The sequence below is a fragment of the Amphiura filiformis genome, chromosome 17 (genome assembly GCF_039555335.1).
Source record: "Amphiura filiformis chromosome 17, Afil_fr2py, whole genome shotgun sequence".
Lineage (NCBI taxonomy): Eukaryota > Metazoa > Echinodermata > Ophiuroidea > Amphilepidida > Amphiuridae > Amphiura > Amphiura filiformis.
In genome coordinates, this window is record NC_092644.1 from 25,178,161 (window position 1) to 25,194,292 (window position 16,132).

General features: G+C 35.8%; 1 protein-coding gene across 1 annotated transcript in view; it reads right to left on the bottom strand.

Annotated features, from left to right (window-relative positions):
- Nucleotides 1-2,035: 2,035 nt before the first annotated feature.
- The window catches only part of LOC140137096 (uncharacterized), a 29,993-nt gene continuing 15,896 nt past the window's right edge, over nt 2,036-16,132 (bottom strand). Inside the window, exons 14-22 of the mRNA XM_072158754.1 lie at nt 15,540-15,613; nt 14,868-15,110; nt 13,894-14,065; nt 13,473-13,561; nt 12,398-12,481; nt 5,828-5,968; nt 4,527-4,736; nt 3,324-3,449; nt 2,036-2,692 (exon numbers count right to left, since the gene is read on the bottom strand). Of these exons, the coding sequence (XP_072014855.1) occupies nt 2,036-2,692; nt 3,324-3,449; nt 4,527-4,736; nt 5,828-5,968; nt 12,398-12,481; nt 13,473-13,561; nt 13,894-14,065; nt 14,868-15,110; nt 15,540-15,613 (1,796 nt within the window). The remainder of the gene's footprint in view (nt 2,693-3,323; nt 3,450-4,526; nt 4,737-5,827; nt 5,969-12,397; nt 12,482-13,472; nt 13,562-13,893; nt 14,066-14,867; nt 15,111-15,539; nt 15,614-16,132) is intronic.

Below are 16,132 nucleotides of genomic sequence, written 5' to 3' on the forward strand. Positions count from 1 at the left end.
TAAAGCGCTTTGTTCATACTTATGCTAAGGCGCTATATAAATTCCGTTTATTGTATTGTATTTTATTGTATCCTTGATTGATATAAAATTGATCGATTGAGCCCATATTTATTGATTTCGAGCTATGAGTTTTAAATATTGACGAGACGTAGTCGAGTCCAATATTTTTAAACTCATAGCGAGAACAATAAATATTGGGCGTAAAGCATCCAATTTTATCATTATTATGTGTAGGATCCAATATTTTCACACACTTGGATTCATCAAAACACAATAATGATTAATAGCGCATAAAAGGAAGGCCGATTTATCTAGTGCCGATCGGAGAAAAGGAATAGCAGAAAATGACGAAAAATTATGTACTTTTACAAGCCAAAAAGCAACTTTTGTAGGTAGTGTTGACAGGGTGTCTTCGGGAAAGTTTCCTACTATAAAGACCTAACTTTTGAGATGGTTTGTGGTCCTGTGTCACAACCTGGGGTACCTTTGTGTTACATAGTAGAAAAATTTGAAGTGGTTCATCCTTCTAAGCATTTTGACACCTTTTTTTATTGAATTCTGTTAAAATATTAGAGAGTTCTGGCAAAAATAATCACAAAGTAGGGAAGATGTAACCCCACCTCTTGTTTCCACATTTACACTCATTCTGAGCAAGCATTGGTCTTTTAAATGAACTTCTGTATTTATTTACTTGGTTTAGATGTCTGGGAGTTCATTTAGACATTTTTTTACTAGATTCAAATTCTTAAAGGGGGTTTTAAATCAAATTTACAATATGAATCCCTCCCCCTAATCCTCCTCCCCCTAATCCTCAGCCACCCTTGGCACATTTCATGCCAAACGTCATAAGAAAATAATTGAACAATATTTTAAAACAGGATAAAAACATGAGTAATATAGAATAAATTTGCCTCAATTTAAGACCTAATTGAATCTTCTAAGTAAAGGAATACTCAAGAGACAGTGTTTTGAAATCCAAACTGCACATCAAAATGTAACAAAGCCACCTTTTTGGTACCCCAGTATATGACACAGGATCTTGTATGTTTGAAGGTGCAAAATTAACAATGAGGCATCCGGTTATACCGTCGCGTTCAGCAAGTCATCATCATGACACTTGTACACAAACCGTGCCAGACGCGATTAAGTCTTTTATCTCTATCTTTCATTATAAAATGTTTTTACTCAGAAATTAATGTCACATTGGTCCACTTTTTGTGACACTTTCTAAGACTTGTAAAGGAGTTTACTATTACTCCCATTAGGTCTAAATTAGATAAAGGATTAAATTTGAGCCACTACCTTTCATCGAGGGCCATCAGTTCTGAAATCTATGGGCCTTGCCAATTTGTACTTTCCTAAACTCAAATTAATGTTATACTGGTCTACATTTTATGACATTTTCAAACTTTCAGACTCGCAAGTCAACAGTTAGGTCCAAATTGGATACAGGCAATCAGGTCTGAACTTAATAATAATAAATATAATAATACTTTAATTTTTTATAGTGCAGTGCATCAGGAGACCACAAAGTGCTTTACAGCATGAAATGAAACACAAGGTATAATTACATAAGAAGTTAAAACCAGCATTTAAAAGAAGACAAAGATATAAATATTAAAACCAGAATTAGAATTGAAAGACATATAAACCTAAACATCTTGCCAATTTTTATTCACCAAAGCTCAAATTAATATTACATTGGGTCCACATTTTATGACACTTTCTATTACTTTTTCTTAAACACTTGAGAACGTTCCTGCAATCTTATTGGTTCTTCTTACCCGTGTGATATGACACAATATCACACGGTTCAGCGCGTGTGCATCGACACGTTACGCTAAAAACAATACATTTATTCTCTAAATAATATTCACAATTGGACAACAGATACAGCTATTAACAGGGCTTTTGACCCAATGGCCTGCTTATGTCTTATACCGGGGCAATGCAAATTTATGTTACATGTTTTTCTGATGCTTTATTAAACTAAACTGCTTTACACTGTCTTTTGGTCCTTTTGTAATTTGTTTTCTCATTTATAAATACTTACTACAATTTGCTGTGACAGCACTTCCGATGAGCTCCTTTCTCTAAAATCATGGCCGACAAATTCATCATCGTGTGTGCTACTAACAGTTCTCCTTGGCCTATGAACAGTTGGTTGATCATCAATAGTAGAATGAGATCTCTTTAATATACTTCTCACTGGTCTTTCAAATTCTGATGAATATGCATTGTTTTTAGCAAAGAACGCTTCTGATTGGTCAGATCGGTTTCTATGAGATGATGAATATGCATCACCTTTAGCATAGAAATCGTCTGATTGGTCAGTTGTTAATTTATGTTGTGTTATCTCTGATGTCCACTCTGATTGGTTCTCTGGTTGATCATGCTGTGATGAATATGCATCATGTTGAGGTAATTCTGATCTATGATTGGTTGATAGGTAAGAATTAAATCCAATGTCACTTGAGCCACCATTTTGAATACCTTGACCTCTGCCATTTGACTGAAAGACATGGTTTATATCTAGTTCTTCCTCAAGTTCTTCTCTAGATCTACTATTACTGCTGACAAGGTCCTCCAGGTTTTGGAGTTTCTTTTTCAAATTGTGCAGTGTTGTTTGCGATTTCTGCTTGACACCGTCCAAGATTTTAGCTTGTCTTGACATGCGCTGTTGAATTTGTAGCTGGAATTTAAAACAAAAGTATATAAAAAGTAAAAAATGATTAGTTCTCACAATTAAAAACAACAACTAATTCATTATGTTCAAATCACATTTACACAATAATAACTGCGCACCGTCTATTTTGAGGTCATTGTGTGAAATTGGAGTGTTTTGTCTTGGGCTGAGGTACTTTTCCGAGGGAGCGGTAGCTCCGAGGAAAAATGCCAAGGCCCAAAACAAGGTTTACATGGAGAACACAGACAGTCAACATTAATGGGTTAATTTTCACAGGAAAAATTTCTGGACATGTGACCAATGCATATCAATGTGAGTGTAACCTCGGGCCTGACTCCTGAAGGTGACCTCGCTATTCAAGTCTTCGTCATTTTGAATTGGAATATTATTCTTGGCCGCATTTTGATAGAAATTTATTGAATATTATGCAATCTTAATTTCTTCACAATATCATCAAAACGTAATTTCAAAAATATTTATTTTGCATCAAAAGAGGAATTCTTCCTGTGTTCGGGGTCACATTCGATAATGCTAATATGTCTGCGCCCATGGGTGTCACATGTCCAGAAAATTTTCCAGTGAAAATTTACTCATTAATTTTGACTGGCAGAAGTTGACTCGTTTAAAACAAAATTACCTTGAGTTGATCCTGCTCTTGTTCCAATTGCTGATGTAGTTCTTCCTTCCTCCAATTTTTGTCTTGAGTATGTGACATGTCTCTCAGATATTCTTCATCTCTGTCGATCTCAGACTCCAAACGAGCCTAAACAAAGGAGCGATCAAAATTAAAGAATTATTATCATTTCATGACTTATTTGGCATTATATGCAATGTTTAGAATTGTAACAATATAAAAAAATCTTGGTCAAGGGGAAGAATTATTTGTGTTCATACCATTATCTTAAGAACAAATAAACCTTAACCTAAAGCCACGATTTCTCTGTGATACGGAAAAACAGAAAAAATTCACCGAATTCGGGGTTTGCTCACGGAAATTTAACATGCCACAAAATAGTGAAAAACTGTGTAAAATGTCTAAATTTTGTGTTGATTTGCAAAACAAAATAATGAAAAGTGATTATTTAGCAGTAATCAACCATTGATCATGTTCAATTTTAATGGCGATGTTGAAGGGAGACTACAGTAAAAAGGTACATGTAAGACAATAACACTTTTAAAACATGTTTGTTTTCACTTTTTAGTGCTTTATAGTGGAAAACAGAAAATCACGGAAATCGTACAATTTGTAACACGGATTTTAAATTTTGTAACACAGAGAAATCTTGGCTTTACCTTAACCCCCACTTGCAATTTTCTAGCATAGATAATATTACAATCTAACACTACCAAATAGCTACTCCGTTGGTTTGTGTACAAAATGGGCCTTGCACTTTAGCTATTGTCGTAATTTGTTGTGACAAGAAACTATAGATTGGCCCATTTCTTTATCATATTGAGAGGTCAAAGACGTGATCATGAGGTACCTCACATGTTATCTGTCTTGTTACACCAACTCAATCTTATGCTTCTAATGCTATATACTTACACCCTGTAAATTTGAATGCAGCAGTTGCAGGTGCCTTATGATTCAGCTTTCTAATCATGAAACTCAACACAATTCATCCAACACTCCCATTCCCGATACCCCTAGGCTCTCAGACCATGAGGTACCTCACATTTTACCCCAACTTACACCTTGTAAATTTGAATGCAGCAGTTGCAGGTGCCTTATGATTCAGCTTTCTAATCATGAAACTCAATACAATTCATCCAACACTCCCATTCCCGATACCCCTAGGCTCTCAGACCATGAGGTACCTCACATTTTACCCCTACTTACACCTTGTAAATTTGAATGCAGCAGTTGTAACTGCCTTGTGAGTTCAGCTTTCTGCTCATGTAACTCCTGCAATTCATCCAATACTTCCATTCTTGATACCTCCAAGTCTTTCAGCCCATGAGATACCTCAGATTTGATCTCCATCTTCAGTTGCTCCAGGGAAGCTGTTAGGTAGCGATCTCTGCCAGTTGTACCACTTCGAGAATTCAGCTGAGGAAGAACAATGAAACAATGTTGTAATTGTGAGAAGACTGTGATATTGAGATACAGGCAGAAAAAGGAAAAATAAGAAAATGCATAAGAATATCGGCATTATAGAAGCCCAAAACTTTGCATTTAAGTGTGCCAGGGATGTAAAGATTTCAGCACCAGGATACTTGGTTACTCTGCAAGTTGATAACAATAATAACCAATAACTCGGCTTTCACAATGGTTTCTTTGGCCTAGTGGGTGTCATATTGTCATAACTGGCATGTTTTGTTTTAGAATACACTACCATTTTGTCATGCACATAAGTTTGTTTATAAATGTATACATTGTTCACCCATTGAAAACCTACATCGGTACAATGTTTAAACAGAACTCCTTATACACAACATGAGAAAATTTACATTGCCTACTTTGATGGAAAATGCAAATAATAATAGTCAATGACATGTCACATCTCAAACGGATTTGCACATCCCTCAGCTTTACTCTCCCAGATCTGCCAGAAGAGGTTTACTTCTAAGACTTTCAATCACTTAAAGCCTATACTGAAATCATAATGGTAGAACCTTGTAGATGACCTGACATTTTGTGATTTATAATATCTTTTGCAAAATTTCTTCACATTTTTTATTTTTGGGCAGTTTATGGCGTAAGAAGTCAGGTTCTGATTGGCTAGCTGAAACATGTCATTATCACATCAGTACCTCATTCGCCAATCAATCTGCATAGTATCACATGACGCAGCCATGATTTTACGCTATCGGACGGCCAGTGCGATAGATCTTTATAAAATGCTGAAGGTGGGTAAATTTAAGCTGTGCAAAAGAAAAAACATGATAACCTGTGACCATCCACCACAAAGGGCCTGTAATGTTGGCAGAGCAAATTCTGATATATGGTGCTTTGAACTACTTAAAAAAACCCAATACAAAACAATGAATTTCCCAATGCATTTATTTGTTTACTCCCTTTTAATCAAGCAATAGTGACATGTAATATATAATTGTAAAGCTTATTTTGAGGAGAAATTATAGTCCATTTGTGGTGGATGGTCACATATAATCAAAATGTTTTTAAGTTTTCATCCCTACCTGCGTTTGTAATTTGATATACTGTTCCCTGATAGAATTCAGTTCTGTGCCAAGTCTGTCAGCTCTAGATGAATGTTCCTCAGCTGCTTCACTCACTGAATTGATTTCTTGCAAAAGCTTATGTCTGTCATGATCATGATCCTAAAAATTAAGCAGTAAAATAATATTAGCATTTTGGTTGTCATTTACCAAGCATCTCCAAAATAGGTATGAACTGTTTTTTGGGAGAATGATGTCATACATCAATGCAGAACAATGCCTGTTAGCCAAGGATGTGCTATGCAGTGACTGGCATGGCTGTATTTCCCCGGTAACGTTTCTAGTCACAAAACAAACAAAATGTTACAAACTATTTGAGAGAAGCCCTAAGCAATTAAAATGAGGTGGAATATGTTGGAAATTTATTAAGTCGAAATGACTATAATATTTAAAAAAGTTGCTGTTTTAACAGCTAAAATTAAAATTTGAAGTTCTAAGTTTTAAGCTCTGTTAAGAAAAAACATGAAATTTCAAAATTGGTCAGATGGAAATGTTAATATTAAACCCCTTTCCAAAAATATCAATTAAGTCTTGCCATTTCTTTCTTCTTCTTCTTTCTCACAATTTGCTACTACTTCCACATCCTTGATCGGATTTTGACCAAACTCAGTCACAAGCAGTATTGGGTAGCTGGCTACAAAAGTTATGGGTTGTTTAACGTCCACGGTCATCCAGGGGTCACTGGGGTCAAAAAAGGTCATTTTAACCGAAAATGCTCCAATTGAGCTGAAATTTAAATGCAATGATCCTTGTGACATTCTAAACATGTTTAAAATATTTTAAAATTTATTTAAGGTCATTAATAAGGGGTCATAAAGGGATCAAAGGTCAAGTTTTTCAAAATGCTCCCTTTGAGCTGAAATTTAAATGCAATGATCCTTATGACATTCTTAACATTTTAAAAATATTTAAAAATTCATTTAAGGTCATTAAGGGGTCGTAAAGGGGTCAAAGGTCAAGTTTTTCAAAATGATCGAATTGAGCTGAAATTTAAATGCAATTATCCTCATGACATTCTTAACATTTTAAAAATATTTTAAAAATCATTTAAGGTCATTAAGGGGTCATAAAGGGGTCAAAGGTCAAGTTTTCAAAAAACTAGCTTTCCACGATCAAGGTATATTAAAAAGGCAATTAATGAAACAATCTTATTAAAATTAATTCTATCCAGCACAGTATTGCTGCTTGATCAGATCGTCACAGTCATCCGCCTAACTACCCTCGTGCCCTTGCAAAGGGCACAGTTGCTCTAGTTTGAATTTGTGTTCTAGTGAGTAAATTTTTGTACTCCAACTCTTGAAAGCTTTACCATCCAAGTGTATGGGCAGTTAGTGCTGTGTGAGCAATATGGCACAGTTCACGTGCATGCTTGGTAGCTGTTTATAAATCTGCCAGAAGATCAGTCAGCCTGAAGATGTATCTGGGATAGGGTGTGATGTATACAGTCGGAGGGCCATCATGCACGTTTTCCGTTAAAGGTCAAATTATTAACGTACGCGACCTTTGCAAAAATGACCGTCGCACTCTTGGGTATGCTTTTTTACCTTTCCCGCGGAAAACTTCGATTTGAAATGTATCGTATTATGTTTATCCAATAATCTTAGGCAATTTACAAATATTATTGGATTGAAAATATCTTTACAATTCTCTGCTTGATTTCCATTTTGTCTACTTCAAATTTATTTTCGTTGCTAAGGACTTCTAACCCGAATATTTTCTGTCTTAACGCTTTAATCATTCTAATTTTTAGCCAGACAAGTAATTTCAACCTTTATCTATAGATTAGTCTTTGTCCCAAATTTTGAACTTAAAAATTCAAACTTAAATAGTGGTTCTAAAATGGTTACTCAGATTCGGCCCATCGACGAAAATTAAGTAAACAACTTCATAACAATACCGCGTGACTTGACACCATGAACGAGTACACACAGTTTAACTCTGGCTCGCATGAACCTTCTCAATGTTGTTGTCGCATGGCCTACTGTTTACTGGTATTTTTCCGTCTTGTAAAATACCCTTTTCATCCCGGCAGATTTTTTCTTAACCAACCAAAAATCTTAGTATTTTAATATGAGGATAATAAGCCATGTTTCTAATCATATGCAAATTCCTGATTACCACTCCAAACAAGAAAGCCCAGTAGGGTCAATACGCCTATTCTCGGTCACACGCCTATTCTCGGTCAGTTAGCGTATTGAACAACCGCTGACGATCGTTGCTTTAATTTCAGCCGTGTCTTCCGAATCGAATCATTTAGCCGCATACGGTGCTGCAGGTTTTGGTGACTTTTTAATATCACGGCAGCACAGTTCACCTCAAATGATAGATTTTGAGATTGTATGGTGACCTGAAATATCGGCATTTAAAAAAAAAAATAAAGACGCGTCATTTAAGAGGTGATATTGTAATATAATCAGTGATGCGAAATTGTACATGCATTTTAAAGCTGTAATTTTAGTAAGTTGATCCATCTGCATCGTAAATAACACCATAGCAAATGATTGGTGTTGTGTTTATGTAAATTCCCATAGAAACAGGGGTGTCCGAGAATAGGCATACGAATTCCGTTGGCATTCCTATTCTCGGTCAGTGTTCCCTAGTATGAGCTATGTTGACATTGTTGTTGCCATGTGTCCTACAAATGATCATGCATGAGCACATGAGAAGTGTTGCATTTTGCTCTGCAGGCCTATAGCCATTTGTCGAATACAAATGAGCGAGGAGAAATTATTTGTGACCGCCCGCCCTCCCTCCTCTACCCTTACCCATCCCCTACCCTGTCGTATTTTCGAGCTTTTTCGGTTGGAAAAATTGGGTCAACAATGTCACATTTCTGTCGGCAAAAATGGTTCCTGCCCTGGTCCGAGAAAGGCGCTATATAACCATGATAACTGACTTGCGAAAATAACATACACTATCTCCTCGGGCCTACACGTGCTATTAGCGCAATTTTGTCATTACTTTATATATATGTTAGCACAAATAGCACCGCTATTTTCATGGGTGTGCTATTTGTGCAATTGACAGTGTTATTTTTTTTTTTTTTTTAAAAAAACCATTAGGGACATTAAAAATAGCTTTAAATGTTAATATATTATTAGCGCAGTTATCATGGTTATGCTATTTTTGAGTTCTCCTATTACTAGGAGGGGTGTTATTAGCGCTGTTGTGCTATTCTTATAGTTAGACCTTATAGCGTGCTATTAGCGCTATGGTGCTATTCTTAAAATGGTTAGGCCTTATAGCGTGCTATTAGTGCTATTGTGCTCTGGAAATTGTTTTGGCCTTAGGGGGCATATAGCGCATTATTATCGCAATAATGTTATTTTTGAATTCTTGTACACTTGAAGGCGTGCTATTAGCGCTATTGTGCTATTCTTAAAATGACCTAGACCTTATAGCGTGCTATTAGCGCTATTGTGCTATTCTTCAAGGGGGCATAACACTAAATCCTTCCGCATTTAGTGTAACCTTGTATAGTCAGCTGTATAGTTCCTGTTAAAACTAGCGCCTGAGCAAAATGTATCAGCCTCTCGTGGGTACTAAATTCAAGTGAATCGTGCTTGTTTTTATGGGAACAACAGAGTAGGACCTCAACATTAAAAATCTATTCAAAAAATGTTTCAAATCGATTGTGAATTAGTGACAGGCTGTCGGAATAATATCAAGGCCGGAACTGGTAAGGAGGCGAAATTGTCGGCTGAAATTCGTGAGGGTGCTGTTTAGGTGCCCGTGGCGCAAAAATTTGACTTTCATCGCTTGGATGCTTAATAGGTCAATTCAGCCCCCTTAGGTATGTGGTCCCCCTGCCGCCCGTAGTTACGCCACTGATCGATCTGCAGTGACTTCATGACTTCATTTTCATCAGTAAAACGTGAGTTTTGGTGATTTGTATGTCCCCTACCCCTTAATATTGTTATTATTTTATGTGGCTACACATGGAAATTAACCCTTTTTTCACATTTTATGTCTATCTACCTGACAACTAATGGTTTTTAAAATTGCTTTTAAAATTGCTTTTAAAATAATTACTAGAAAGTTAGAACAACATGAATTCATTTTCATCAGCAAAACTTTTCGTTCAAAGTTTTTCGTGATTTGTATATCCCCTACCCCTTAATATTGTCATATTTTACGTTGTTAGATATGGAATATTAACATATTTCTCATATATTATGTTTAACTACCTGACAACTAATGGTTTAAATGCTTTTAAAATAATGCTAGAAAATGAGAACAATCAAATAGCTACATATTGATACCAAAATGAATTCATTTTCATCCATAAAACTTGAGTTTTGGTGATTTGAATGTACCTTATCCCTTAATATTGTCATATTTTACGCTGTTAGACATGGAATATTAACATTTTCGTATATTTTATGTCTATCTAGCTGACAACTAATGGTTTAATTGCTTTTAAAATAATACTAGAAAGTTGGAACTATCAATTAGCTACATATTGTTACCAAAATGAATTCATTTTCATCAGTAAGACCTGTGTTTTGGTGATTTGTATGTCCCCTTACTCCTTCATATTTTACGCTTCTACACTTGAAAAATTGAAATTTTTTACATTTTTAAGTCTATACAGCTAACAACTAATGGTCATTTTGCTTTAAAAGATTACAAGAACCAAATACCTATGTATTGATGCCAAAATGAATAAATTATAATGAATAAACATCGAGTTATGTTGGATTGTACGTCCCCTACCCCTTAATATTGTCATATTTTCCACTGTTACACATTGGAAAATTAACATTTTTTCACACTTTATGTAGACTGATGGTTTTTCTGTTAAAAATAATACTGGAAAGTTAAAACAATCAATTAGCTACATGTTGATACCAAAATGAATTCATTATTATGAGTAAAGGTTAAGTTATGGTGGTTTTTATTTCCCCTAACCCTTAATAATACCATATTTGACATGGTTATACATGAAAAATTAACCTTTTCTCACATTTTATGTGTATCTACCTGACAAATAATGTTTGTTTTGGTTTAAAATAATACTAAAACATTTGAACAATCAATTAGCTACATATTAATTCCAAAATGAATTCATTATCATGAGTTGAAGTTGAGTTATGATGGTTTATATTTCCCCTACCCCTTAATATTGTTACACGCGCTGCTACATGTGGAAAAGTAACTATTTTTTTACATTTTCAGTCTATTTTCCTGACAAGCAGTGGTTGATCTCATCCCGCACATATTAATATTCAAAATATTACATGAATGGTAACTTACCAAACAAATGTTGTTAACGGAACTTATATAGTTCAGCTGAGTGACATATTAAGACACGTAAAACACCCCAACCCCAAACCCTATACACACCCACCCCCACACCCACATACACACTCCACCTACCCCAAACCTACACAACACAAACCAACATGCACGCAAACATGCACTTCTATAAATATTTGAACCAGAACATCAATGTTTGCCTAGATATGCTTGATATTAAAAACAAAATTAAAAAATGGAGCTTAATTAATTTTGAAAATAGAAATTAGCACAATAGTAAAATTTGAAGCCAGTGCCATAAAACACCCACCCTACGCATTGTTGTGAAAAATCTGATTTTCCACTAGTGTATGGACTGGCCACTTCCAATCATGATCTAATGAAACCTAGGTTTGCTTTCAAATAATACTAGAAAGTTAGAACACTCAATTAGCTACATAGTCATACCAAATTAAATTCATTATTATAAGTAAAAGTTGAGTTATGGGAATTTATATCTCCCCTACCCCTTAATGTTGCCCTATTTTTTGTGATTTTATGTGATTATACGTCCATATATAAAATGACCTGTAAAAAAAGTGTTACCACAATTTGAGACCACTACCTACTTAGCAGTGATCTAGAGGGTCCATACTAACTACCTATGGTGTCAAACCTTGTATGTAGTGGGGGTGAACGAACTCCTTATTTAGGGCCTTGTGTGATCTTGCTCCTGGACTAGTCGGGCGTGCCACCGCATTCCGCTGTGCGCTCCCACAAAATAGGACCACCTCGGACCCCGATCGGATGGTACGAAAATTTTTGCCAATAAACCGTTTTGAAAGGATCGCTCCTTGTCAATATATCTGAGAATACTGCACACGTATTTTATTATGTGTTTAAGTTATCAAAACCGCATCATACCGATCAACCAGGCTTCCAAAAGAGAATGACCGAGAATAGGTATAGAAAAACTATACGATGACCGAGAATAGGAGTTTAGTGACCGAAAATAGGAGTTGTCGCCAACTTTGACCTTTTGACCTTATACTTCCAATACAAGTTCAATGGAAGATGTCATGCAGGGTATGTTAAACGGGTTGTTGTGTAGAATGCACGTTCCCATATAGCTAACTTTTATAATCATTTACGCAAGAAATAGAGCGGGTTGTTTCTTAAGTGACCGAGAATAGGCGTATTTACCCTAGATCAGATTTTATTTATTTGTTTGTGGTTGCTCTGAGCATACAAGGTGGTTTTAATTTAGAATGTGGAACATCTAATTTTTCTTACCTTTTGCTTTTGTTTTATTTTGTCCTTTATTTGATTCACTTCTTTTCTCAGTTCACTCATCTTCATTTCAAACACTCGCTTCTCCTGAAATGATATCAATGATATTCTTATTCACTCTCTCAAGAAATCATATGCATGTCTGATTTTCAAGAGCAATTTTGGCTGAAGATCTTCTATAACTTGTACACCACGTTTAAGGTGCATATCGGAGAGTCTTTGCTCAAAATTTTCTAACATAAGGATATCAAAAAAGGACTCATTGTAAAGGTTTAAAAAGCATCTTTATCTGAGTTCCTTCACACTTTTCTTTTGCTGATGTAGTGTGATTACTGTGTGAACAAAGAAGTAGAATCTAGATTGAATCACCTCATGAAATATCGCCACCTCATTTGTTGAACAAGCTGTGTCGCATTGTGTGGCTGGTTCTTTTCACACTATAAATAAGCACAGGGTGTGCATCAGCAAGTATGATGGGATGTTGCTGAGAATTGTAGCTATGTTAAAATAGGTTAAAAGCTTCTACAAAACCACCCCAGAATGGGGTTGTGCTCAATGCCATAAGAAAGGGCACAGTTTCGATGCAGTGACATGCAATTAAATATCCTGTAACTTGAGCACAATGAAATGCCTTGACATATGGTGATGACTTAGAATTTTTCATTCCAGCCACTGGCACATGTATGCATATACAATCATGAACATGGGAAAAAACCCAAAGTAACAGCTTGATGAAAGGCTACATAAAACTAGCTCATGTTTTTAAATGAGAACAGTGCATTAGTCTGAAAATTGTTAAAGTTGGGGTTTAGGGCATTGTAAGTTAGGATTAGGGTTAATGCTATGGTTAGCTTTACGGTTAGTGTTAGGAAAAGAGTTAGGCTAGAGTTAGGATTAGAGTAAGGGTTAGGGTTAGGTTTAGGATTAGGGCTTATGTTAGTGTTAGGGCAATGTTTAGGGCTAGGGTTAGGGTAAGGATTAGAATTTATAATCCTTTTATTGGGTTTTCGTAATAATGACCCTTCAGACTATCGACCTGTAACCGTTTCAATAAATGCCATCTTCACTAGTAGAATACCTTTCTGAGTGTGTCAAGTTCTGTGTGTGAGAAGTTGAGTGCTTCTGCTAGTCTTGTCTTCTCTTCATCCCTCTCATGGAGGTCATTTCCTGTTTTACACAAAAGAGAATACATTATGTAAATACTTCACAGAAAAGAAGAAAGAAATTATGGAATCATTTATAGCAGAGACAGAGGGAAAAAGAATGAAGCCGCAGTAATTTATATAATTATCATGAACCCAATTATTTTTGGATATTTGAATTAACAGCAACCGCTACCAGGGTGAACTACTTACTGAGTTGATTAATATCCCCATATGTCTGTGTAACCCTCTGTACTGATATCTCTTTTTCTTCTAGTTCTTTATCCATGGATATCACCTTTGATCTCATACGCTCTAATTCTTGTCTCTTAGCTGCTACCAGGGTAAACTACTTACTGAGTTGATTAATATCCCCATATGTCTGTGTAACCCTCTGTACTGATATCTCTTTTTCTTCTAGTTCTTTATCCATGGATATCACCTTTGATCTCATACGCTCTAATTCTTGCCTCTTAGCGGCAACTTCTCCTTTAATCCCTTCCGCTTCTACTGTCAGCGCACCTATAAGCTGTGAAGTAGAACAAGTAATGTGGATATATTCATGAAATGGCTGTTTGGAAAAATGGATATTTGAATTTTCTGAGAAAGGATTGGTCCCTTCGTTATCTAAAAGCTAGAGAGACAGAGGATAGTATATCAATTATTTAATACTAGAGTGTTCAAATTCAATACCACTAATTCTCTGTAACACAGTTTTCATAGGGAAAATGTGTAATTTCAAGCATGATTTTCTCATACATGGGACTCCCACAGTGAAAAGACATTATTATCTATTAAGAGTAGAAGGTTGAATCCCCAAATGACCAAAATTTCAGCATATGATTCCCTGAGACTTTTCCTGTCTTAAACCACAGAAGTGTGAAGACCACAATTTTACAGCGCACCCTCCTTCTTTGGACCAGATTGGAGCACACCGGCTGGTTCAAAAATTGATGTGCAGCGGATGGATTTGGGGGGAAATTTTCATCAAAACTGTAGAATAATGCATGTTACTCTGAAATTTGCACATTTTTTGGTTATACAGCTGGGTATTTTCAGTGATTTTTAAGCACCTTTTTCAGATGCCATGCAAGAAAATAGTGCCTCTCTATTTTTCAAGAACTGCCAGGCTCTAATTAGCGGTATGTAACTAATAGTGAAATGTACTTATTCAGCATGATAAGTGAGCTGCAGAGGGTGGCATACTAGGTTAGTTAATGGTGCCATTTGATCCTGTTCTACATGTAACAGGATTTAAACAAGTTGACGAATCACTTATTATTCACTATGCAAAGTTAACAATGATATGTACATGTAAGACCTCTTCATACCCGTGAGAGTTTTGCTTCTTCTCTGTCCACCTCTGCCTGTGCCTGCTCAAGCGCTTGTCTCTTATCTTCAATCTCCAGGTGGCGCTCTTCAATTTCTGCATCCAGTTGAGTGAGTACGTCTTGCTTACGTCTCTGTTGAGCTGTAGTCTCTGCTAAGGAATTCTCAGCTTGTTGGAGTGTAGATTGAAGCTCCTTCAAGTGATCTTCTATCTCGGACTTCTGTTGTTCTTGTTCCGATACCTCCTGATGATATAAAGAATTTTCAGTGATTTCATGAGAACATGAAAAAATTCGTTAGAGTACATTATAAATACAGGATAAGTCTACAGAATTACATTAATGTACTTATAGGTCGACAAAATAGTAAAAACATTATTCAACTGTTTATAGTTTGACTCTCCAAAATTGAGATTTCTTTACAGTGCGCCACTAATCATCAAGGAAAACGTTTTATGTCAGCAAGTGTCAATGTATGTTTCAATTCAAAATAAATTATACAGGCCATGGCACACAATGGTGTGCTTCAAAATATATGAAATAACATGACAGATTTCACAGAGTAAAACGACATGTCAGGCCATTTGACGAAAATATAACAGCAGAAATATGTGAAAATCTGCATGCATGCTAAAAAATACTGCACAAATTGGATTTGTAACTCCTTCACATTACCTGTGCCAGTAGATGCTTTTCATCTTCACTTGTTTCCACTTCTTCTTTCAATGTTTTCAACTTGTTCTTGTTTTCTGAAAAGAGCATTGATCAATGAAGTTACAATACAACTGATAAAGCAACAGATAACGAAGATTCTTATACCTCCATCATCCATTATTCAAACTTGCGCACTGTGACTTATCCTTTGTACATAAATAATGTGCCCTTGGCAGTAAAAATGTTTAGATAATGGGTTTGGCTAAGCCTCACCCATTATTTACATTTTTACTACAGAGGGCACATTTATATTGTTCGGGTCTAAGGATACTGCATTTCATAAATCAGGACCCCTCCTTTGTTCATTTCAAACATTGAGAAAAATTTGAAGGTATAATCTTTTCCAAGGTTCCTTTGACAGCTTAAACATCGCGTATATGTGCGCGACGTCAAGCGCGTGCATTGGACCTTGTGCAAAATAATACGTGCTGGATGGCTAGCAGTATGCTTAATTTGTAAAAGGAAATCTGAATATTACTTTATTCATATTTTGCCAGGAATGCATACACGATCACTGTCTGTGAACAACACTAAACTGATTGTATCTGTGGAAC